Source organism: Pleurodeles waltl, chromosome 2_2, assembly GCF_031143425.1.
Source record: "Pleurodeles waltl isolate 20211129_DDA chromosome 2_2, aPleWal1.hap1.20221129, whole genome shotgun sequence".
Taxonomy (NCBI): domain Eukaryota; kingdom Metazoa; phylum Chordata; class Amphibia; order Caudata; family Salamandridae; genus Pleurodeles; species Pleurodeles waltl.
In genome coordinates this window covers 585,008,191-585,034,388 of record NC_090439.1, presented here as the reverse complement: position 1 = coordinate 585,034,388, position 26,198 = coordinate 585,008,191, and the positions used below count along the sequence as shown (strand labels likewise).

The 26,198-nt window shown below is 43.5% G+C and overlaps 1 protein-coding gene across 4 annotated transcripts in view; it reads left to right on the top strand.

Annotated features, from left to right (window-relative positions):
• The first annotated feature begins 1,659 nt into the window (after nucleotides 1–1,659).
• The window catches only part of NOL4 (nucleolar protein 4), a 633,075-nt gene continuing 608,536 nt past the window's right edge, over nucleotides 1,660–26,198 (top strand). For 2 of the 4 annotated variants that reach the window (XM_069220102.1, XM_069220099.1), the window contains exons 1-2: nucleotides 2,977–3,161; nucleotides 3,327–3,770. In XM_069220102.1, coding sequence (XP_069076203.1) covers nucleotides 3,453–3,770 — 318 coding nt within the window. In that variant the 5' untranslated portion in view covers nucleotides 2,977–3,161; nucleotides 3,327–3,452. Of the gene's footprint in view, nucleotides 2,315–2,976; nucleotides 3,162–3,326; nucleotides 3,771–26,198 lie in introns of those variants that run through there. The other 2 variants (XM_069220100.1, XM_069220098.1) reach the window with 2 other exon arrangements.

The following is a 26,198-nucleotide window of genomic DNA, read 5'->3' as shown; positions in this document are numbered from 1 at the left end:
CTATGGCTTCTCTGCGGGTGCAGTGGGCAGCTATTCAGGCTTTTCGGGGTCTGTGGCATAATCTTTCTGATGAGGGTCATTTGATGCCTAGAATTTTTCAAGGCCTGCTTAACTTGTTTCCTCATCCGGTGTGTTCCTTTCCTGCCTAGGATATTTGGTTGGTGTTGGAGGTCTTGGCTGGTCCTCCTTTTGAGCATTTGGAGTCCTGTGATTTGCATCACCTGATGTTGAAAACCTTTTTTCTGGTGGCCATCACTTCGGCCTGGCGTTTGGGGAAGTTGGGCGCTTTGGCCTGCACTTTTCCTCTTTGTAAGATTTTTCTGGATCGGGTTGTTCTTGGGCCTGTTCCCTCTTTTGTTCCCAAGGTGAATTCCAGTTTCCGTGCTCCGCATGAGGTTATTCTGCCTGCTTTTTGTCCCGACCCTTCCTCGGCTGAGGAGGTTCGGTTGCATTTTTTGGATCTGTGTAGGGCACTGTTGGAATACATGAGGGTGGTTGCTCCTTTCCGAAAAGGGGATTCGTTGTTTGTAAACTTTGGTCCGGCTCGGAAGGGGGAGAAACTGTCCACTGCTTCTTTGAGTCGTTGGGTCCGCTCTATGGTTTTGCTGGCTTATTCTTTGAAATGGGTTGTGCCTCCTCCAGGGACGTTCTACCCGGGGTATGGCTGCTACGGTGGCTGAGTTACAGGGCGCTTCTGTGGTGGAAATTTGCAGGGCGGCTACTTGGGCCTCTCCTTCCATTTTTGTTCGTCATTACAGACTTGTGGACTTGGGGTGTTTGGAGTCAGTAGTGGGTCACCGTGTGTTGTCCTCTATGATGCAATAGGGGGGTTCTTTTCTGGTGTCCTGATGTTTGTGATTAAATTTGTTGCAACTCAGTGTCCATCTCCTGTGTTTCTCTTGTTACATCTCATTGGCTAAGAAAGGAAGGCAAGGGAGGGACGGGAGGTAATGCGTCCATTACTTACCGGTAACGGCATTACTCCTAGTTCTACTCCCTCGCCTTCCTTTCCGTTCCCTCCCGCCCTCCTGATACGGGACGCCTGAGTTGCTGTTTTGGGCTTGTTTTTGTGCGTTAGGTGTTGTGGGTGGGGGGGGGGGACTTTTTAAAAGGGATGGGAGGGGTCTAGGTGAGGCAAGGAGCCTCATTGGTTGGGAAAAGAAGGCAAGGGAGTAGGACTAGGAGTAATGCCATTACCGGTAAGTAATGGACGCATTAGTAATTTTGTGTTAGAGGTTTTTTTGGGGGGGATATGTGTGGTGATCGGAATGTTGGATAGCTACAATGGGAGTAGAATGTGGGGATGGAATGGTTGGGCAAGGAGAATGTTGTGGGCGGCAGTTGCTGCGGGGCGTTTGCTGGCGGATGTCAAGTTGGCGTTGTTTCCTTATGATCAACCCTGTTCTTTATTAAATTGAGTTGGAAACAATTTATCTTGGTGGCACGTTCTTTTCTCCACACCTTATGTTGTTTGTTGTTGCTCATATTGTGCTCATTTTTAATTTCAGTATAAAGGAGGAATGTGCCTCAGAACGCTGTATTGCTTAGCGTTCTTTGCAGGCCTACATTACAGCAGTATTTTGTTACTGTGTAAGAGGACAGTTTTTTTTGCAGACATCCGAAAAGAGTGCCCTTTTTCTGCTCAGTAACGGGTCTGGTAATGTACGCCGCCTCGCTGGCTGATATTCACATACAGTCCCGGGCCTCTCTTCTGTTGGCACAAGACAATTAAGTGATGAATTGCCAATGTGTGGCGGCCGGGCCGAGCTTCGGCCAGCAGATGGCAGCAGGGGAAAGGCTTCCGAGAGGCAACAGCAGTTCGAACTAGAGAGCCCGCTCTGTACCCGTGCCGCTGTCAGTCCCGGGCTCCAGCCGCCGAGACCTCCCCCTGTACCACTGAGCAGACACTGCTGGCAGCCCGGGAGGAGGAGGAGGCACGAGCCATTTTGCAAGTGCCGGGACGGCCTGAATATTGTGCGCAGGGGGGCGAGATAATCACCCCCTTCCTCCTTTTCACATCCGGGGGTGGCAGGAAGGGGAGCCGGCGCTGAACGGGCCGGGGAGCCGGGCACCTGCTTCTGAGGCCATTGAGCATCCGCAGCTGAGCCGGACAGGTTCACCGCCCCCTCCGCTGCCTATAATAAGGGTCCTCGGGAGGAAACAATGGGGGCCCGGCGCTTTGTACGGATGGGATCACACGTCTGACGGCGGAGCAGCCGGTCTCCTGCCTGCTGCTGGAAGCGGAAAGAGGAACTCGCACAATTCTCGCTAGGACTTTCCACGGAGGAGAGGTGCCGGTGCCCACCGGAGCCTGGTAAGAAAAAAAAGAAAAAGGGGGGGGCAGTGGTTCTAACGCGGGAGCTGAATCTGAACCAGCGCGAGAGAGGGGGCTGAGGATTAAAAAGGTCACCGGGCAGGCATCTGGAAATGGGCGTTTGACGCCAAAGAAGCCTGTTTAATCCAGGGATGGCAGGGCATAGATATTCTGGAACAGAAGGCATCGTGCGCCCGGCCCATGTCAGGACTGTCATCCCCTGTGGATTTTTTATTTATCAAAAATACTGTTTGAACGGAAAGAAATAGGGGGTTGCCGTCCCGTGATTTATCTCCGAAGAGTACATTGCTCATTTGGTGCGGGCTACACAAAAGAGGGTCGTGTAGGAAAGTTTAAAGGCTGCGCCGCAGCTGACAAAGGCATGAGCCGTCCCTGGCTTGTCACGCACGCACCCCTCAGCCTGTCACAGTTATACTGGCGGCTGTTCCTCTTCGAAATTTCCGATGAAATCCTTTGGGGTGGGCTGATGTCTGGACGGGGCCATTCGTGGGTACTATGGCATGAGATTCGGGGTTCCAAATGAGGGTGACTGGAGGACGCTGCGCGCCGCAGGTGAGAAGTTTTTGTTGTGTGCCCCTGCAGGCTGCTGGGCATTGTTTAGAGCAGGCACAATGCGTGAGAGGGAGGGAGGGCTCGGCTCCAGGAGACTGAGCCGGAGCTGCAGAGCCCGGCGTGCCCTTCTGTGCATCCTGTGCGCTGGGGCTTGTTTGGCCAGATGCCCGTGGCCAGCAGAGGGCCTGGACAAGCAGATTAGGGAATTCAAGCCCTGGGCCAGTCGAGGCCGTCGAGAACTAGACACGGAAGGGAAGCAGGCAGAAATAACTGGGTACAAATAAACAAAATATGTATTTTTCTTCAGAAGACAGATCCATTAGTTGACAATATCTGTTATGTATCAGAGTACGGGACAAGTTGAAAAAATATCTTTTATTGATTAAACACCAGTTGAAGAAGAAGCTGAGTTCACCGGTTTGTTTTGTCTTGTCTTTAGACACCCTGCTGGCAGAGGCAGCTCGAGCAGCGGGCCGGCCTGCCTGCGCATCGCTTGACGGAGGGATGGTCGCCTAGTGATGCCGAGTGTCTGAGCTCCGCCGACGGGACGTGCCAGCTGCAGCCCATGAGCAGCCGAGTCGGCCCTCATCTCTGGGATCGGTCCCCGGGCCGCTTGGCCCGCCTCATGGAGGGCCCGGAGTGGGACATGCAGCGCCACTTCCAGGACTGGTGCCTGCGAACCTACGGCGACTCGGGCAAGACCAAAACCGTGACCCGGCGCAAGTGCGAGCGCATCGCGCAGCTGCTGCGCGGCGCAGATTCTGGCTCCGCAGACAACGCCAAGTTCAAGTTCTGGGTGAAGTCTAAAGGCTTCCAGCTGGCGGGCCCCGGAGAGCCCGCGGCGGGCGGCAAGCATGTGCTCTACGTGCCGGTCAAGACCACGGTAAGTGCCCCAAACCCAGAGCTCCTCTGCTCCACCGAACCATGTGCCTCTGGACCACAGCCCATCTACCCCTGTGGGCCCTGTGCCCCTCTGCGGTGGGGCCAGAGCTCTCCCGCTCCACTCCCCGGAGTCTGACAATGCTGGGTGTGGGGCCCCATTTCTCTCAGTTCTGGGCCCCTTTACTCCACCGTCCCAAGCTTCTGCCATCACAGCCACACTGGTATCGTTAACCCCGAGGGGAGTCCTGCGAGGCCCCTCTAAGCCTTGTCTTTGTTCTCTCATATGTTTACCACGCGTCTATCTCAGTTCTCTTCACTCCTCGCGCTCTTGTTCTCAGCCCGTCCCGTCCATGCACCCTATTCCATTTTGAAACCAGTGACATTTCCTCTGCCTTGCTGAGGCGCTGAAGTCCCAGGGCCTCGGCTTCCATCAGTTAGATGGGATCCATTTTCGGTCCTGCCACCCTGAGCAGTCCGCTGCCCGGTCTGCAGGGCTCCGAGCAGGCCTGCGTGGCATCGCATCTCTCTGTTCGCTGGCTGCGGGGGCTGGAGGCAGGGTGAAGGGCTGAAGAGAGGGGGCGCTGGCTGCAGATGGGACTTCTGTGCGACGGTGGGAGACTGCGTGGTGGTGTATAGCATTCACAGTGTCGGCTCTGGGTGGGCATTGTGTTCTATGGGACAGACTGCGGTGTTGGGCCAGCCAGTCCTGGGCCAGCGTGAAAGCAGCCCAGGAAACCAATGCTGCTGCTGAGCAGTGTCTGACTGCCGTGTCCGCAACACTAGTGGCATCATTCCTCTTATGTGACCGGTGGCATTGTGTTCAGTCTACATATGCTTGAGAACCCCTTGCACTGTCTAGAGTGTGGTAGGCAGGGGTGCCATCCAGACAGAATATGTGAAACTGGTGGACCTGTGTGCTGATTGTCCTTTTGACCATTATCCGGGGAGGGCAATCAGAGAGTGGCTGAAGGGCTTGTCGGACAGATCAACGACTGTTTTTGGGCTTGTTTTCAGTCTAGTGGGGCGTTTTTTATGGTCTGGCTTGACAACGCAGCTGTTGCCAGACAATTATGTGATCATCAGTAGGGAGAGGTTTTGGCTCCGCCCACATGGTTAGAGTCAGGAGTACATGTTTTGATTTGGCATAAGTTGTGTGTATCCACAAAAATACTGCTTTCCCTCAAGCCAGATTTGATCATTTTTTTATTTATCCATCTGCCCAAACTTGAACATTCAGACACATACATGACATTGGAATGTTATTAAAGTGTCTTAGATAACTAGATAATGTATGTTGTTTTTCTCTTGAAGCAGCACAGCTGGGAGGAGGCCAGTCATTTGCCTACATTGATTTTTAGGTCAGGCTTGACAATGTAACTCCCAGCTGACCTTTTAACCTACACTAATTTTCTATCCCAGTTCGACCCTGACATTATTTGCTATTATCTCTGTGTGGAAGCAGCAGAAATTACTCTGGGACAGCGAGATCTGGGATTTTGTGCATACCTACCAAACCGTGCTATGTCATGTGGGGATCTATGGACAGACCTATTTTTTTTTTAACCAACGCGGCTTTGGAGTAGGGCACTTTTAGGCCCAAGTTGTTGTTGGAAAAACGTAACTCCATGAGCTATTGGCTGAAAAGACAGGACGAGTTTACCTTAATCAGCAAGATACCACTTGGCAGCTAAGGACGTGACAGCCTGCAAGAAATCCCCACTCCCTTCTCTGGAATCACTTCACCAAAATCATGCTTTCCGTACGTGACACACATCCCTTTAAACTTGATGACATCACATGAACTTTAACCCAGCTAGTGGAGCATTAGATACTTATTTCTAAACTTTACAAATTCCAGGTAGCTAGCAGCATGTCAGTAGTGAACGTAATTGACAGCAGTCACGAACAACCAGCTCCTTACTGCATTAGCAGCAGGGAAGCAAAGGATTACCTTGTAAAACAGTAAACAGGTGGTTTTGTCACAGGGGCTGCAAAGCACTCCACAGGGGTTGCAGGCAGAAGCAGGTAGCGTTTACTACTCTCAGCAGCCCTCTCACATAACAGTGTTGCCCTTGTAAGGAGCATTGGCCTTCAGAGTCTGCAGGGGTTTACAACCCTCTCAGACTGTCACTTGGCTCAGAAGTAGGTGCCACCAGGCCGATGTGGCCTTTTCCTCCAAGGTATGTCGGGAGATAAAAACACACTATTTTTACTGACCCTTTGATCATTGACATCACCACCCCTTTCCAGTGAAATTTCAAGGTGACTACCGAAAGGCAGTTTGAACCCACAGGGAGTTCTCATTTTTCTTGTTTTCATATTTTCACAGTGTTTTGTGCCCTTAGAGTTGCTCAGAGGCATCTTGTAAGAATTTTTTCTTGCACAAGTGTTAACCTCTCCAATCTGCAAGCAGGGCGTTGGTTACCTATAAAGGGGGAATACACTTCCTTTTTAAAATAATTATCTTTTAGGAAACTCAAAGGTATCTATTCACCTCCTCGTGAATATTTTGTTTACAACCGAAAGAAGCAGAGTTACAATTGACTTTCTGTAAGGTGTGTTAATCACTCAGGTGAAGCACCAACTTGGCAAGCCTGGAGCACTCTTTGCAAACAACTTTATATTGGTGAACTGGCAGCTTGTAGCAAATAGAGACTCCCAGCCTGGCATGAATAAACATATGTAGTCGTAACCATAGATACCACTAAGGCCTGTGCCACAAATTTCACGACGCAGTCTGAAACATTTTCTGCCCCCATACTAAAATGGAGGTAAAGATTTGTAATTTGTCATTTCCATACAGTGAAATAACAGAGGTATCTTTATTCTGTTTAGGCTTCTCCCCGAAGCCCACATCTCTGTGGGGAGGGAAGTGGGACAGCTATGGTCTCCCACCTCTTCAAGCCCCAGACCGAAGCAACATACACGCTGGGATTGGCGACGATGCAACATAATGTAACCCCAGCTCAAACCCTAAATTTAACCAACCACATTACCTTACCCTGTCCCAGCCATTACTCCAATCCTAACCCTAACTTCTACCTTCACCAAACTTGTAGAGCTTACCTCATATCCCACATACTGTTCCCTACTCTAAGCCCATCCCTTAACAAAATGTACTTAATCCTAAACTTCTCGCTAACCTCACCTCTCACCTTAAGCCTAATCCATGCATTTTTTTCCTAACGTTTTGCAAATTCTACCTTTTTGTAGCTCACTTTCTTTTCTTCTTTTATGCCCCTACTTTTTTTGTAACTCTTATTAATTATTTTTTACTACATAGGAATTTTAACAATTTACTAATGTTGTAGTATTCTGTCAGGTACTTACAGCTGATAGTTCCAACCCTGGGCTTTCCCAACTGCCTTTTGTTTTGAGATCTTGAACTTTGATCCAATACAAATGGCCCATGTTTAATTTAGGTCCATGGTATGGAGAGGTTGCATGTCTGCTGATGTTAACAGGACCATTGGCAAAGACAGCCTAGTAGAGAGGCAAAAGATTTGAAAAAACTCCAGAAGCTTTTGGGTCCTTTCTGTCCTCCCTCGATGAATACAGTTCAGTTAATCTTCCTGCTCATCACTCTTAATTATTTATGTATTTATTTCCATAGAGATTGCTTATACCTTTAGTATATTGTAGTGAAGTCTCATCAGAGTACCTTGCTATGCATGATACATGTAGACGCACATACAAACATACATGTGAAATATATTGCATCCTCTTGTATGTTCCACATGAATTAAGGATCAAGATTGTTCTAGTGTCCTTGAGCATGATTGGGAGGCTAGTAAGGGCTTATTAGTAGTAGGTGAGCAATGAAGTAAAGAATGCACTGTGGTCTATAAGCAGGTGGGCTCCTACCAGATAGCGATGTTAGATCCGGATCCAATTATATGTTCAATGTGTCTAGAGATCACAGTTGTCAGATGAAAAGTTCTTTGATTAGTTCAGTACTTTCGAGTTTCCTGAAGAGTAGGCCCTGTCCTGCCTTGAATAATGTTTTTAGGTCAATCCCAAGTCTTGGATCCTTTACTGATCGCTACCTGCTCCTTTGAAGGTTCTACGTTTATTAGTGGATGGTCAGCATGTTGGTCAAGTAGAGGTTCATATTCAGTGTATAGCTGGATGCCACATTCTGCAGATATCCTCGGTGGTGCATCAAAACACTTATGAGTACGGTGGATGACATTGACTGGAATCCTGGGTGGGGAAGAGAAATCCTTCCCTTAACGAATAGTACATTTGGAATGGGCAGTATGTGGTGCTGGTCTAGCTCCCTAATTGAAACCAGATATGGATTTTTGTGTTGCCTGAAAGCATCAGGAATTGGAAGTGGTACTGTTGAGTTTTTTTTAGCCATCGGGAGCCTTTGAATATGTTTTAGGGAGTGTGAAATTATTTATCCAGGGGTGGTGCTGCATGAACTTTTCATCTGGAGGCATCAACAGGCGCAGTGGACAGATGTTAATTGGGACTGCCAGGAAATGTTTTTAGTAAAACCACAGTAGTTTCTTATTTACTCTCCCAATCGTTTTAGCAAAGTGTCTTGTAGGAGATATGGTCTACTAGCTAAGCTGGTGAGTTTGGAACCTGTTGATCCTCGTTGAAATGTACGAAACCAGTGGTTCCCAACCTGTGGTATGGGGACCCCTGGGGATCCACAAAGCCTCCTCAGGGGGTCCGTGACTGCTTAGAAATTTAAATAATATTAAAAGTCTAGGTCCCCAGCTTTCAGTAATGACTAAGTAGGGGGTCTCAGGATTCCAGTTATGATTCAGTAGGGGTCACCAGGTTCCAAAAATGATAAAGTGGGGGTCCACAGATGTCAAAAGGTTGGGAACCACTGTACTAAACTGAACTGAACTACCAGGCTAGAATCACACTATACAAAACCCAAAAATTAACTTCCATTGTGTGGTAGTCTGTAAAAAATGTCCAGGAGCCTTTTTGTGTTCTCCTTCCAGGATAGGAAAGAAGTCTCTTCAGAGATGTTCTCAGCTTTATTTGTAATATGTGTTGTGGTGGGTTGGAAATCCGAAACATGGCCTTTGAGTAGGTTTTTTTGTTCTACATATGCTATAGTTGTCTTGTGATTTCCTTCTCTAGAATTTTACTAGAGGCTGAGATTTGAGACTCCTGCATGGTGCCTCAATGTCAAACATGGGTTTTCTTTGGGTACAGGTTGATAATTGCCTCCATTCAAAGGGCAATGTCTCTCCTTTTGAAAATAAACACAATGAGTTCTGTAATGTTGGAAGCAAATGCATGGAAAAATCCCTTGATGTTTCATGCAGGGCAAGGCCTTATAGGCGGGTTGAAATCTTTAATCTTCTTTGGTGGCATATTAACATTATTCAGAACCATTAATTTAATTGTAGAAAGAGGTGATTTTATCCAGGTTGAGACAGAGGGTTGTGGGAAAGCAAGGGAAGTATTTTAGGTTATTTGGCTTTCAGATTTTGATTGTGTTCAGCTGGAAAATATTCTATGATTCTTTACAATGTTTCTGAGTTAAGCGGGACATGGAGTGAACAAGGATTTTTCAATAGACGGCACACTGGGTTGATTCCTAACGATTGTTGAAAGGTTCAATCCTCTGACTGGCCACACCATTGATGCAATTGATCTTTTGTGTCTTTTAACTTCTCACCCTTTTTAGGCTGAGACTTGGTCCAATCTCCAGTGTGTCTGTGAATTTGTGTGTGTGTAGGAGTGTCCACTAATAGGTTGAGACTTGGGGCTTCTGTGCTCTCAAGTAGGTAGAGTTTAGCCATTGATAAAAGTATCCAATCAGAAAGATATTTTCTGCCTTAGTAATACTAAATGATGGACCTTTCCCAAGAAGAAATTGTACCTTGAGCATTACACATGGCTGAAGGACAAAGGTTATTTGGATCAAATACACATCAACAAAGTTTGCACTTCAGTCAGGTGTATGTTGATACTTGTATCATAGTGCACAGCAGCATTTTAGCAAAACTTATTGCCACCCCTGGCCATTACCTCTCCTTGGCGTAGTTTGGTCCAAGGCCATAGTGATCCTGCAGGTAATTTCTTCTCATGCTGAACCCATTGGTGTTCCCATTACTATTAATGTGGGTGGCAACTGTGCTAAAGGAGATCTAATAAGAATGCACCTAAATGACCGCAGAACAGATTCTGTGGTAAACTAGCTCCTTCCTCTGAATGGATCGATACATGTGGCTGCATAAATTTTACCATACAAATATATAATTATTTCCTTAGATTTGTATGAACCAATAGATCACAGCTGAGGGGTTTGCCGGACCATGCATTGAGCCCCAGAATAAATCAATTTCGGCAAGGTGGTTCAATTAGAACAAGCTTCCTCCTTATTATTCTCTTTTATAAACATTAGAAAAACATATAGGTGTTCCAAGTGATAGCGCAGTGCTAGTGATAAGTGAAATTTGGTAAACGGACACAACGGAACAGTGAAAAACAAATACAGTGTTGGCTGCATATTCTGTTTATTTTGAAACACTGACTACAGTGTTCATTCCAGTTCATCGATTGTAAAATAAATGTCCAGCCAATAGATTAATCGCGTTGATGTTTCAGCCCTCAATCACTTATTTAAGGGCAGAGTCTTCATCAGGGCAACAAGATGGTAGCATCCTGCAATGTAATAAAACACTAATTCATTTGAATCAGCATATATCATGTTAGCAGGTTAACAGTCTTATCTCAAAGAAGGTAATTAAAGAGGCAAAGAAACTATGGCGCAAATTCATAAGCATCTATAAGTACAAAAAAAAATCTAATAAATTCAAATAAACATGATTTGTTTGTGGTAATACAGTGCCTTCTTCATAATGTTTCAAAGACTTAAGAGCATCTCATCTTTTTTTGGACAGTGCAACACTGTGTGAGTTACGAACAGCTATGTTTTGGGCAAAACCTGTTTGTTCCATTCCAAATAACATTAACAAGCATGACAGAAAATGAATTTACTCCATTTTAACTCCAGTAAAACCATTGTTTGTCTCAAATATTCCAGAACAGACAGATTTGTCATATTGGTAACTGAAAACACTATCAAAAGAGATCGAACAAATTAAAGTGGCAGAAAAGCAAAAATACGTTCCCTCGCCATATATGGTGCAATGTTATAAACAAACAAGCAGTAAATTCCTGCAACCGTTACGGAATGCGTAGTTTCTTCTTTTTTTATGTAACTAGCACTGATTTCATTTAGTTTCTTATGGAGCTCTACAATCACCTCGAAAGTCTTCTTGGTGCTAAAAGTGTAACTAAAAACGGAACAGAATGAAAGCAGATATATTAGAACCCAAGAAGTTGTGTGTGAACTTCCTCTTATGTCAGATCAAGCTACCTTTGGTCTTTGACAACAAGGTAGATAGTTGGAACATAAGGGTCCCAATGTGCAGTGCAATGAAAGCCATTCCTGAAAACACAAAATGATTAACCTACATCAGGACATCAGTGTTTCGGATCTTTTGAAGCTTAGTTAGACCAGCCTCAGGGAGACCTAGTTAGGGATAGTACAGTTACCTGCATAAGATAGTATGCTGGCTGACACCGCTTTCACATGGAGCTCAGGGGGCAGGTACAGCTACATTTTACCCGAAGCTTTAGAAGCAGGAAGAGGAAACTGTATTTTAACATTATAGATTGGGTCAATCCTGGTTAGTCTACAGTCATCTGTGATAAATCAGGTGTTGTCTATGTGTCTCCTACCAGATGCAAAGGTCTTCTGATCCAAGGAGGGTGATGAGTTTCTGGCCAGTCTCAACACAGGTACTCTTCTGACAAGTCTCCAGCAGATACTACACAACCATCTGTTGGATTCTGGCCTTGGAGAGCTTGGACGGCCAACCCTCCAGCGTAGCCTTGAGCAATCCGGAGATTATGTCAGAGCCATCCAAGGAATTGAGTGTAACAAGAAGTTAGTAGGTAAGCTCCCAGGAGCTCAGCGTGGAACAGGCCCAGGCGCCAAGCTGCTATTGGGTCACACATGCGAGCATCATTTCCTTCTCTCTGCAGCAACCTGAACGTTCCTGGACAGCTTCTGAAATATATGGTGGAGGCGGAAGTAGAGAAGGAACGGTTCTATCTCGGCTAGTGGCTGCTGTTCTGTATGAGTGAACCATACTTATGATACTCTGACCTTTAATAGACTATTCAGTATATACTTATTTGAAAGTACTTACGTCAGTCTTGAATTCTTCATATTCATGTTGTTAGAACTTATTGTTTTCTCCTAAACCACTGCCTTACTCTTCTCATTTAGGGCTTTTGCCATTTATTGATAGAGTGCACCAAATCCAATTATCCTTAAAAGACGTGTCTCTATGAAAGTCTCCTCTGCCCTTGGATCTGATAGCCAGATGGCGAACCAACGAGCATTCTGCATCTTAGCAACACTGCTGACACTGCTGAACACATGGAAACAGATTTCACTTCCATTTGCTTTACCAGCTACATTTACTATGGAAACATGCTCACTGGGTTTTGCTTCTCCTTAGCTTCCTAACATTGTAAGATATGAACATTCCAGAATTATGTACCTTATCGCTTTACTTGTTGTCTTCAATTACCTTGTGAAGCACACGCGGACATGCCGCCCTATTCATAACTGGAAGACCAGCTATGCCTCTCTGTATCATTCCAAGCTGTATCCCATTTAAATCTGGCATATAGCTTGGGTGGACATGTAAAAAATTCAAAGAAATGGGCAATAGATCTGAGGCCGAATTTTCAAAAGTGCCCCAGAGTGCAAGAGGTATGTGTGTCTGTTTTTAACAACCACTAAACACTTTTGGTGTTACAGAAAGGAGTCACAATTGCATGCGTGGCAGCTTCTGTAATACAGCTCACGTTGACGCGGACACAAGGAGGTGTTCCTTAATTTGCGTAGGGGTGCATCTCATGCAAATAAGGAAACTCATTGCCTCAGTACCTGCACCATATTACTGATGTGGGTGCAGAGGCAAAGAGTCCTTCGGGAGGCACACTAACAGTGCACCAGATAGAGTTGTGCTTTAGAACGGAGAATGCATCCAGACATCCCCTTGCTGATGGATGTTGTAACTCACTGCACCCACCTGCAGAGTTTCAAATGCTTTATTATCTTGATGCCGTATTATCAGATGTGTCACAGAGGCACAACGGGTGTGTGCACCTGCTTCCTGCACACACAAAGGCACTCTGGCATTACAGAAGGGGTGGTGGACTCTTGCCTACCCCTTTCTGTAATAAAGATTGTGCCTGAACCTCAATGGCGCAATCTTAAAAAGATGTTCCTTGGTTTGCATCTGGGGGGTGACACCATATAAATGAGGAAAGACTTTGCCTTTATCCTGTGCTGTATTATGGATTGGGCACCAAACAAGGAAGCGGTCAGGATGCATATTGACTGCACCACATAGCGGTCACCTAGTCAGGGTGCCCCCTGAGAGCAGTCCCTTGGACCATCCCCCAGATACCGCCCTGCAGCCAGGTGCAGTTACAGCATCTGCCTGCAGGGGGATTTGTGCTCCCATTTCAGAATGCATGCAAGGTTCACACCTGCACGGTGAAAGGCAGACTGGTGACTTCAAACAGCCAGCCCTTCAAAATCACTGTCCCAAAATCAGGAGTGAGTTCACAGCTGAGGTTAGCCCTATCTGTAGTATGTGCCCACAAGACTTCTTAGTAGAAGGAGTGACACATAATGATGTACTAAGGAAGGAACAACATGTTTATATGCTGGTTGCTTTTTTGTCACACTGCAGGCCCCCAATATAGCACATAAATATATTCACATTTATATTGGGTTGTAATGGGTTGAGTTTCCCTCCAGTGCTATCCTTACAATATGAGGAGCCCAAGTTTGAATCCTTGTACGGCTAGCTCAGGCCTTTTTTCCTTTCGAGTCTATTTAATGATTACCATCGAGCTGGGTAATAAACATGTCTATTTTTGCAGCATTGAAAGCAATGCAGTTTCTTGTGTGCTTTGCCAGAATAATCAGTATTTTTGTGTTGTGTATGCCTTGCATTGGATGCCGTTATGTAGACAACCTTATCCGAAACCCAATAATCCACTACTGTAATAGTATGAAAAACGTATTTCTGTTCCAACTGTAATTGTGGATAAAAGTGTTGGTGTGAATTGAATTGTTGAGTTGTTTCTTAGAAGGAGACAGTCTGGACTTTAGCTTGGCTGGTACTGCCTGGGATAATGTTGGTTTGCAGGCCCAATACCCGAATGCATTCCTAGTTTTCACTGTCTGGGGAAGACCTCTATTTATTATTTTCTCAAGCTTTGGCAATCCCTGTCCCAAAATGGTTTGGTGGAGGAGTGTGTGTTTGAGGGGACAGATGTTGCCAGGCAGGTCTGACTTGGTGTTACCTTATAACACGAGAAGAAGACTTTGCTCTTGTTACTGTTGTTGCTGAACCAATACCCGGAGTAATGTTTCCTTTAATTGTGTCCCTGGGCTAGGAATAAATTCTCTAATGATGGTTTCTTTTCTGGGTAGAGGTGAGCAGAAAACAGGGTCTGCATACTGGTTGAGGGTAAAACATGTATTCCATCTGTTGGTTTGGGGTTGGAGTATTTTTTAATAAGGTTGAATAATCTGATTTATAGTTCCTCATTTACAGTGCAGTTTTCTAGTATAATGTGCTTTCTTGCCACTTAACCTCATTCCTTACATATTGGTTGACGTTTTTCATGATTTTCTGAAGGGTTTCCGATCTAGGATATCGCTTGTTATGAGTCAGATCACATAGTGTGCCATTTTAATTGAACTGAGAGCCTTCTCAATGAGGATGGAATTTTGGTTCCCCTCCAGCCACCAATACAGTGCTGTATAACTAGGGGTAGGTGAGCCACTGATAACTTGAGCCAGGCTCAAGCCCGGAGCCTGGCTCAGCTCGAGGTCCTGTTGGAACTTCAAGCCCATAATGAGCTGAGCTTTCATGTGGCTTCTTCCTGACAGCCTCCCTCTACCCAGTATGTGACGTTACAACTAGGTTCAAGTCTCAGCATTGGCTCAACATCCTGTGTTTCTGGGCAAATCATTTAATCTCCCCTTTCTATTAACAATGAATGTGACCTTGTGTGATGTAATTAACACGCATGTAAAGCACTGCAGTACCTTCAAGTCCAGTTCCCGCTACATAAAAACTGCAGAAAAAACACACAAAGAGATAAAAAATAAAGCCTTAAAAATAAGGAAATGCAAATAGATACCCATTTCTTGGCTGATTTGTACAGAGTGAAACCAAAATACCTGGCTAAATTGCGACTTCCCGCTTAAATTGTGTGATCTTAGGCAAATGTTTTATTTCACCAAAACTCGATTTTTCTGCATTATCCTGCATGAAACTCCTTTCAACTATATGAGTTCAGAATGCCAGTTGTATAAGAACCTATTTTCCATGATTTAATAGACTGTAGTGTTACTCTTTAATAATCTGGGTTGCATACTGTGTTTATGTGATAGTTGTCTTGCCTCATTGTGCAGTTATGGTTCATCCTTAAATACTATCACTTTTAATGAGTACTTCTTGGTGCAGTGCTTTATTGCGGTTTATTAGGGTCAATGCTTTACCTGTTTAGGAATGTACTTTCTTGAGTTTTGAAGCGGCTTTGTCATATTTCACATGATATTTGTTGTGTGCTTTACTCAGCAAACATTTTCAGGGCATGGATTCTGCACGGGCTCTAAGATCCGAGCCAGACCCTTGGCTCGGCCCTGCTCGGCTCTCCCTGTAAATCTGTTGTCTCGCTATGCATCACAAAAAGGTCAACATATGAGAAGGAAATCCTACTGCACTCCAAAACCCTGTGCCACATTAATTACAGTGCATATAATATGCAATTCAAAAGGCAAGACAGCGATCTATCTTCTTGCTCAAAAAATTGAATGTTTTGTGCCAGCCTTCTTATACACAGGTTGTGCTCCCACTGTAGAATACTCAGGATCTCCCAAAATCCGTCCCTGTGTTCTAACCCCTCTGCACATAGGGAATATATTAGATATGTAATAGCACAACGTTAACTGTGAGGATCAATCCTGTATTTTGCAGAGATCTTTTTTATCATAGCAAGGACTTCTGAAACATGGTGGGCTATTCGTAAGACGGTGTGAATGTGGTTTCAATTTAAGACAAGGTAAAGGAGCTTGCCCAGCATCACACGTTTATTTTTACGTGTTCAAACCAGAGTTATGATCCAGATCACAAGATCAGCATCTTGGTCACTAGAGCACCCTGAATCCATTATCACACATCTGTTCTCATGGACAGAGTATAAACATGAGTAGGTGCCCTTGAAGTATGTCCTGTGATCAAACCTCTCCACTACCTGGGTCTTCTAGCAACACCTTTCATGCATCCAAACATAACAGTTCGCCTTTTTTAAAACTAACCATTATTATATGCGTCCTCCTTTGATATGAAAATATGCTTGTGATTTGAAAGAACCGTGTCACAAAGGTATTTTTTACTGCAACTCAGACATACATTAATTGACTATTATCTTTTTTTTCCCTTTGGATGCGTTGCTTCCCGCTTAAATGTGGCACGTTTCACTTGCGCCCTTAAACACAGCTGTCCGGCTACAGGAAAAGAACTAATGTCTTTGAAATGATGTTTGTAGTGCTGTAAATGAGCACCAGCACGTTGTCTGCGCAAGACGGAGCCGCGTTCATGCACAATGGCACGAGGCGGCGTCACGCACAATGACGTTCACACCCGAAGCTTCCAGGACAAGTCTCGAGCCCCGCCTTGGTCAGGGTTCTTCTTTCATGAGGCCTGTCTCCTGCCGCCGCGGAGCGGGAGGCTTGCATCACAGCTCTGCTGTCAGCCGCGTGATGTGACCCTGATGGCGCTGTAATCCAGTGCTGCTGATAATTAGACATCATTACCACTGCGATAAAGCGAAAGGGAGAAGGGGAGAGGACAGGCTGGGGCTAATTAAATACTTGCTTTTAATGACAGAAAGTCTCTTAGCGACTCAGAGGTTAGGCGTTCAGTGTCGCCTTTGACGGCCATAGTCTAGCAGGTTGGCATAGCTTGTGTTTCGATTTGCTTCTCATTGTTGGTTCTCTTTTCATGAGTGGGTAAAGTTGTTATCTTTGCAAAGTCTATGATATCTTGCAATCTTTGTTTTTAAGGGTAAGATGCTACAAATTCTGAGCAATGAGAGATTCAGCGAATTGCTAGGGTACCTATATAGAACGATCCTGTGGAGTTAGCCGTATTAAGGCCTTGAGTATCACAGCAGGACAGCAAGGCTAGGACTTATAAATGCAATAAAACAAGCGTTGGCGTGATAGCGCCCCAGAGGCTGGGATATGTTGACAGACAGCGATTGCTTGTCTTAGAGTACCACAGCCTGAGAGCTGAACCGAGGAACTTCTGCCACCTTTGGTTGCTGGATTAAAAGAAGGCAGGGAAAGAAGTGAGATGAGTGTAAAGAACGCCTCAAGAGGATTTGTGAAAAATACAAGACAGCGTATTAGTTGAGTCAAGGTAAGGCAGCTTATCTTGAGCAGTGCCTGTCACATATGCGAACATCTCCCCAGTGGCACAGTGCTCCGAGAGTAGCGTCTCTTTTTGTGGCAGTTACGTGTTCGGTCACAGTCTCTGGATGAAGTTTATTTCTTTAGGCCAAGGTGTGAATTTATGGGCACTCGTATGACGGACTAACGATTTATTTTTGCTTTTTAGAAAAAAGGCTCCTTTTGAGCCAGTACATTTGATAAAAGCACGACTGGAGAGGGACTTAGAGAAGACAAATCTCGATACAGAACATCCCTAAATGCATAGACTTATTCTGCATTGATTTATTCTGCAGTGAGAGATTTTCTCTCTGAGGACCAGACCCAGAGAAGCAAACACTGACAGTAAACCTTTTAGTTTCTACTTATAACTAATTGGGATTGATAGAACCTCTTGGACGGTGTGGGCTACAATACATTGCTGTTGTTGGCCAGTCATGCTAATCAAGTAACTAAATTGTCTATTGTTCAGTACTTGAAGTTTTCTTTCATACTAGTTCCCTACTTAATGCACTAGTATAGAATTAAATGTAAGATCTGTACTCCATGAAAAAAGTAACAGCTACTTGAAATAAAACATACAATTGATCTCAATACTTGGTATCCCATCATAGGTTATATTGATAGAAGGTATGAGTTTTTACATAGACCATCCATCTTACATGACTTTCTTAATTTGAATGTAGACTGGATCGAATAAGGCAGACAATGATGCAATGATTAAATGTTAGAATATTGAGTACAACATTATTGTGCTACAAAAGTATTTTAGCCAGGATATCAACTGTAAAATATTATGAAGGTGTAAATAAATACATAAAAGCTATATGCACAGACAAACATATAAACATGGGTATATCACCCAGCAGAGGTTGCCAGTATATAGTTAAAAGGTAAGTCAGAGTTTCCGTATGAAGAAACACTTTTTGGTTTTGCTAATAACTTTGCTCTGTTTGACGAATCTGTACAACAGTCACCTCAGATCCTTCATGGAAAGTTTTGCACTGCTCTATGAAGCGAGGGTCAAGAAAAAGGAAGGGGTCTCAAAAATGTGTAGTTTTAATGTTAATTCCTGAAAAATAATTTGCTGTCTGATAGAGGAAAAAACGGCATTTCACCAATTTGGCACACCGTTAGAACTTTTCTGAGAAATAATGTTTTTTGTGATTTGTTGCAGATTCGTTCAGCTGTTTTTGAGAAATTAGCTTTTAAAGACAGGCTTGGATTGGGCCTGAAAGGTTATAAAGCTAGGAACTCGTGGACTGTTGGTATCCATATATGCTCTGTTTGGCCAATTTAAAGGGGATTAGTCAATCCTGACTAGCTGGCCACAACAGGAACAATATATTTTGGCAGTCAACAGAGAACTTCAGTACATGGTCCCCGTATCGTGAAAATTAATTAAAAAATATAAAACTGGGGCAGGGTAAGCACACTCTGACCCAGCAGCATGTGGTGGAGTCCCATGAACCCCCTTTCTCCCCCCATGATTAGCTGACCTTAATTAGGACAAAATGTTGTGGCAGCCATTACAGAGTTCAAGCTCATGGACCAAATTGAAATGCATTGTAGTGAAAGCCTCTTTTTGAGGGTCACAAAAAAACGAAAGGTGATAACATTTTAGTCATAATAAGATTAATTTGTTGGTTGTGTTATACTCATTTCGCAAATTACGGTGAGTCCTCTGGTTTGTGGACATTCCAATATGTAGTCACCCCAAAACATTACCTAATCCTTTTCTCCCATAGATTAAATTGTGTGTTAAGGCACCCTCGAACAACAATTATCAAGGAAAAAACTCCACTTGATAATTGAGATCTAGATCAATACAAAGTAAAAGGGTTTTATTAAAAAATTCAAAAAGAAGCAGTACAGAGTTATTGCAATAAAGGCTCTCTGGTGCAAAGTAATACAAAGTCAGAGAATATTCTAGGTCCAGATGAGCAGCAACATCAAAAGGAAGTTGGACAGCATCCCTAGTAGAACAGAAAAGTCTTCTGGCTCATCCCTCAAATCAAGGGGTTCTTATATACAATTCTTGCATAATAAACTAGTAAAACTGCGAAATCATCATGGTGTGAGAACAAGCATAATTTCTTTAGCAGGTCAGAACACATTAAAATACATATCAGTACTTTAAAAGATAAACACTATCTTATTTCTAAAAAACAATTCTTCACCCTCTATTAAAACAGCACTTGAGGAAGCTCTAACTAATACTAAACATTTAAACAATGAAACTTTCAGACATTTAATGGGCTAGTATTCACAATAAAGGAAGTGAACAGGACCTTGACACGCAACAAGTCACAAGAAATAGAGAAAAGTTCATAGAAAGCATTGTAATCATAACCATGGAAATAAACCACTAGATGTCAGCATGACTGTGGTCCGGAGCACCTGTGGTGAGAAGATGTATTCATGGGGGGAGCAGGAGTGAGTGACAGGGATGTTGTCCTTTTTGTCTAAGATGGATCTCACAGGGACATTTGGCGTAACTAAGAGGCATTCATAAACAAAGTTCTACACATCATATGAAATTTATTCAAACTATAATCATGTTAATTAAAACTCTAGATGCATAATCAAATGGGAAAAGACATATAAACCTTCATTATTAATGTACAAAAAATAAGCCACGAAAAACAGTCTAGCACTTTTTTACCCTCTGAAAAATGCTATCTGTTGAATTTGATGAATCATGTTAGAGAGAAGACTGTTTCCTCTCACGATTTCCTATCAGGGGTAATGGAAGATATCAACATAAAGAAAACTGTAAGAAAATCATCCACCCATGGGAAGTCATACACATAGGTGTTACAAGTATCTGACTTAGTAAAACTAAGAATGTACCAATGAGTCTGTGGTCAAAAGTAAGAAGTATGGCCTTCAGGATAAACAGAGCAATAAACGTTTAAACATTCAGTATATCGCAGTACATAAAACTACCTCTCCCTGTGCCTCTCCATCCCTCTCCCCACCATTGTCCTTATCCCTCACCATCTCCCCCAGTACAGTGGTAAGAAACATACTAATATCATGAATACAAGATGAAGGAGTTAGATAAAAAGAAAAATTGAGCATCCAGTTGATCTGCCTTGCGATCCATTTCCATGTGAGCTGTGGTGGTCAGTCTTCTCGAGAAGGTGGTAGCTTGTCCTCACCCCCCCCCCCCCCCCCCCCCCACCTACCAAACCACACCCGAACCACTGAACAGGAGGAAATCCAAAAAAGCTGCAGGTCAGAGGAAGTTACTCCAGATTATGTCCCAGAGGTGGAGGCATCATAAAAGACAATAAGGACATCTCCGCAAGTCATGGTCTTTTAATTAGTGTGTGGATACTATATGCTGAGGGTCTCCCAAAATCCTCTAGCCCCAGGGATATATGAGGACCGTTTACAGCATACTTGCTGACCCGAACAGCAGTGACCTGAGGAAAAGATATGCACTAGAGACATACTTGGATGTTATTATGGTGAATGTGTTGGCGGTGACCCTAAGATGCTCTGCTGCTTACTTGATTCCTACCTTTGTTCTGTTGTATGTGTAGACAGTACCTATTCATGTCATGTGATGTGTAATGAAAACTTTAAATATATATATTTAAACAAAGAGTGTGGAGGTCTTCCAGTGCAGAGAAGGAATTGTTTAGGAACCAGTAGTGCTACTGCACACCTTCAACCCAGTTGTGGACCTATTCTGATATGAATAAAATACATTGTGATCTGAATACCAACTTGATTGAATTAAAGTTGTAAAACTGAAAGCATTGCCATAACAAATTAACAAACAAGAGGGTTTATTTTGTCCTAGAAATTATGGTTGGTGCTCTAGAAAGTTCAAATTAGGACACATTTTCTGAGTTCTTAAATACATTCCTCATCGATTTCAGTAATAACAGTCTGACATGCAGAATGAACATGTCCTTCCACCAGCAGCAGTAGTCTGTCGGGTAAACCCCTAGTAATCAACTGCAGTGTCACCATAGAGTCCTAATGAGCAACTAGAGCACTAACATTTTGCATTCAAGACAAAAGTGAGGCATTTCTGAACCCCATTTTATAGTAATATGATCTGTTGAATTTAAAGCCTTTCCGGAGGAGCAGGCTGAAATAAATGAGCACTGAGATGTTAATGCAGGCATTAAATCAGGTAGTTATCAATATGTTTATCATTCCAAGTGTGTGTGTTCATATGTTATTTGTTGGACTTGGGCCTTGCTGCAGGGTCAGCCCCAAACATTTTGCCTTTACTCTCCTGTTTTGTAAACCAGATTTTGTTGGCTTTTAGGAGTCTGCACACGTTATCACTGCTTGCGCTCTCTCCTTTAAACATGGTGAAATTGGCTTACACCCAACTGACACATTTAATTCACTTGTAAGCCCATAGTAAAATGGTACTTCATGTACCCAGGGCCTGTAAATTAAATGCTACCAATAGGCCTGTAGCACTAACTGTGCCTACCACTTAAGTAGCCCTATTTCACATGTCTCTGACCTGCCTTTGTAGCCTATGTGTGCAGTTTTAAACTGCCATTTCAACCTGGCAAAATAAACCTTTTGCCAAATCTAAACCTCACTTTTTAATAGATAGTAGTCACACTAGGGTAGGCCCTACACAGCCCAAATGGCAGGGTGCAGTGCATTTAAAACATTGGACATGTACGTTTGAAAGTTTGTCCCAGTAATGAAAAACTCCTAAATTTGTTTTCAGTACTGAGTGGTTCACCTTTCCCGTAGGATAACGGTGGGTTACCTGCTTACATTTAGTAAGTGATAGCTTTCAATTGGGTGCAGGCAGGAATGTTGAGTTTGGTCTCTAACAAATTGTAATTTAAAACTCTCCTTAATTGTAAAGTTGGATTGTAAGTCACTATTTTGAAAATGCCACATTTAGAAAGTTGGCATTTTCTTGTCACAACCGTTTGATTCCTGTAGCTTGTATCCTGGGTCACATGACTAGGTGTAACTGGCACTTGGTCTTTGTGTATTACACCAAGACAGTGAGACAACTGTGGAATAGATGTTGGCAGGATCGGCCATCTCTGACTTCATAGGGAGGTGGAGCTGCCACCTACCCCACTTATACACCACAAAGCCACTGGCTCAGCACACTTACAGAGGGTTTCACACTTTTCTTTTGTGCCCCCAGACAAGCTGGGACCAGGGCAGGGACATAGGAAATTCCAGACAAATCTGTAGGTGGAGGACTCCAAAACTTTCTTCCACTGCAAAGTGGACACCAGGTATACATAGTGGGCCATCACACCCAACTCTTCTGTACACCTCTGGACCTGTGAAAGTCTCAGAAGGACTGCTGTGCTGCTCTGCTGCAAGAAGGAGAGATACTCTGCTGCCCTGCTGCCTGAATGGGAAGGACTGAACGTGCATCTTGAACCTAGAACCATCAGAGTGACTCCAAGGGCTAGTTGACTTGCCTCCTGATCAGATGCTCAGGGACAGAAAAGGCTCTACGCACCTTCAACCCTGGTGCCACCCCAATCCTGTACCCTTGGAAGAGAGCCTGAAGGTGTTCTGTCAGGCAAGCTATGGTCCTTTGGGCAGAACCGATGAAGTACAATGCATCTCTGCATCGGAACTGCTGCTGCGCGATGCATCCCTGATGCAAGACCCCACAGCTCTTCAGAACCGCCACTGTATGACGTCTCCTTGACCAGAGACCTTGCATTGTAGCCCAGCAACTCCTTAGAACTTGCCTCTATGTGATGCATCCTGGCATCAAAACCTCGCATCACAGCCTGCAGCTCCCTGGAATCGCCACCGCACAATGCATCCTCAACACGGGATCTCGCAATGCTCTGCAACCAGAATTTAATGTACTTTGTTCAATGGGCCTAACTTGGTCCCTGTGTCTGGGAGCACTCCATTGGGGTCGGTCTGAACTTGTGACTTTTTCCCAGTCCAGCACGACCAGATAATCACAGTTGGCACTTTGTGCTTTTAAGCACTAGTTTTACTTGAAACTTTAAAAGTGCATAGCTCTGGTTGTGTCATTTTGGTGTGAAATAATATATTACATTTTACTCTATTTTTCTAATTTGGTGTGGGATTTTTATTGCATTGTGTTTTCACATTATAACTGTTTGAAGTGCTGTATGAATACTTTACACATTGCCTGACTGCTTTTGTGCCAAGCTACCACAGAGTTTCATCACCCCCCTTAACCAGTAGTCCATTTTCTTACTATACATGTGTATATTACTTGGGTTATTGAATGTTTGCCAGTGATTTCAAAGCTGTATTTCACAAAAATGAGGTCTAACTGGGAATTATTTCTAGTAATTCACAGGGCTGAATTCATTTGCAGGGAATGTAACTTTCCCTAAACAAATAAAAAAGGTAAACACAGCATGTCATACTGCAAACACAGAAACCGCTCAGCAAAAAGTTACACTGACTTACATTGCACTTTATTTTTTTTCTTGGTATATCTCTTGTTCAACCTATTCTATAGTGCTAAAATACTACAAAAGAAAACACACTTTAGAATTCATGTTTTTAATTTCCATACAGTGCACTTTATATTGATTTATAATAATACACTGTGTTGCATAAAACACATTATTCCCAACAAAAAATGCATTCCTCAAATAATTGACAGAAATGTCTGCAGTCTAAGCAAACAATAAACATTAAGGGGATGAGCCCCACAGTCCTGTAATAGCAGCCGCAACATTTTTATCCATTGCAGCCTGCCAAATACAGATGGCATTTTAACTCATGCGGACCTGCAGGAATACCAGGGGAGTAGCCCGTTGCTGGATATCCCTACATTTTTAACCTTATCCTCTCAAAAGCAACAGAATGGATTTACACCAAGTCACAAAAGCACGCTATCTGGTTAAACATCTAGCTTTCTGCCAAATTTGGTATAATTAAATGTATCCATTTTGGCTGTAGCTGAGGCTAAAGTTCTTATGGTAAATTGCATGGAAAAGTGGGTTTTGGGATCTCTCTTTTTTCTCGACCCCGTTTTTCATGCTGCGGTTTCACCACAGAGGTGGATCTGCAGATTCGCGACCTCAAGCACACTTGATTGGCTGGCTGCAACTTAAAGGAAAAGTTGTAGCCATCATCTTAGGATTTGAAAACTCAGTTCCCAAGCACTGCAAAATAAAATAAGATATAGGGGGGAGGTTATGGATACCCTGACCCCTGGGGCCAAATTAATAAAATAATATTTTTTTGCACTTCTGTGGTCCATGAGCCACAGTGCAGCCCCCTGGAGAATCACAGCAGATTGCAAAGACACTAATTATAGTTAGGACATGAGTTCTAATTACTTGAGATAACCATAACTGGTGATTTTCAGAGTTTATTGTTAGTTTTAAAGTTTATGTTTTAACTGACATTTTCACCTAACACCCCTTTAAAATGTGCTTTTTACAGTGAATATCTATCTATCTATATATGTATAAATAGATAGATAGATGATAGATGGATAGATATTCACTGTAAAAAGCACATTTTAAAGGGGTGTTAGTTGAAAATGTCACTAGATAGATAGATAGATAGATAGATAGATAGATAGATAGATAGATAGATAGATAGATAGATAGATAGATAGATAGATATGTGGAACTGCCCAGGGTTCTTTACTTCTCTTATTGCACTTTTGTAGCACAGTATTTAAAACTCGATATTCTGGTAGTGTGAGGCAGGCCCTCTCTTACTAGACTATTACTTGTATTTCAAAATGGGTCTGAATCTAATAAAGAAAATGTCCTGCGTGTTATTGGAAGCGTCAGCATTCAAATTATTTTAATGGCCAATATTGTTAAAATTATAACATCGGTCTGCAGCAACGATTCATAATAGCAACCTTCACATGCATGTCGGGGGATAGTTTTTTAACTTCACTGTCTCCGTTTACTACTTTTACAATTATACACTTTGATGACGGCAGAAACAGAATACAAAATATAGTATTTACATTTTATAGCATGCCTTTATAAACTAGAAAATTACACATGCTGGTCCTGCATTATCATGCCTAAGGCGGACATTTTTTGGACCTTGTGCTCTTGATTTTTTGCCTGGCATGGACATGAGACCAGGGGACGCACCAGGCAGCTTGTCAATTAGTGACAACTGCAACCCCGAGAGTTAGGCCTGCTGCAGCAGCTTTGGTCTATCTAAACTATGCTTTTATCTGAGGTGCATTCGTGTGCAGCGCTGTGACGGTTGTGTTTAAAATGCAGTTAGCGGTTGTGTTGGGAAGTGATTTAGCTAGGTGCTTACATCGTGTTGACACAATAACACGGTAGAAAGATTTAGCTAAAAGCATTTTTCTAACCTTGAACTTGCCCGACCTTCACAGGTGATGGTCAAGCTACATTTAACACAGAGCACTTCCTGGCACAGTTCCTCACTTACACATGGACACCCATGCTGTCATACACTTCATATGAGGGGCACCCTAGTGCAATTCATGAGCTGCAAACTGAGAACTATTTATTTATTTATTTGTATATATTTGTTTTAAATCGCCATTTTATCTGTTTGCTTCCTTTGCACTCTACATTAACAAAGGCAAGTTACATAAAGTTATACATATATGCACAAATCCGTAAAGTCAAAGTGAATTCCTAGCCAGAATTTTCTTGCCACAGAAAATAAAAAGTAAAACAGTTTCACAAAAGCGAGCTGACGGCCGCCATGCGCGAGAAGCAGACACACACATGGAAACAGAAGTTAGCTCTCAGTGAAACGTATTGGCAAAAGTGCAATTATCCATGTAACCGGCAAAAGTGCAGTTATCCATGTAACAAGGTAGATGTCATGCAAAGCGCCCGCCTACTGCCCAGAGAGATCACACTGCCTACGAAATTAAAAAGAAAAAGTAATCCAGAAGCCATACGGAAAATA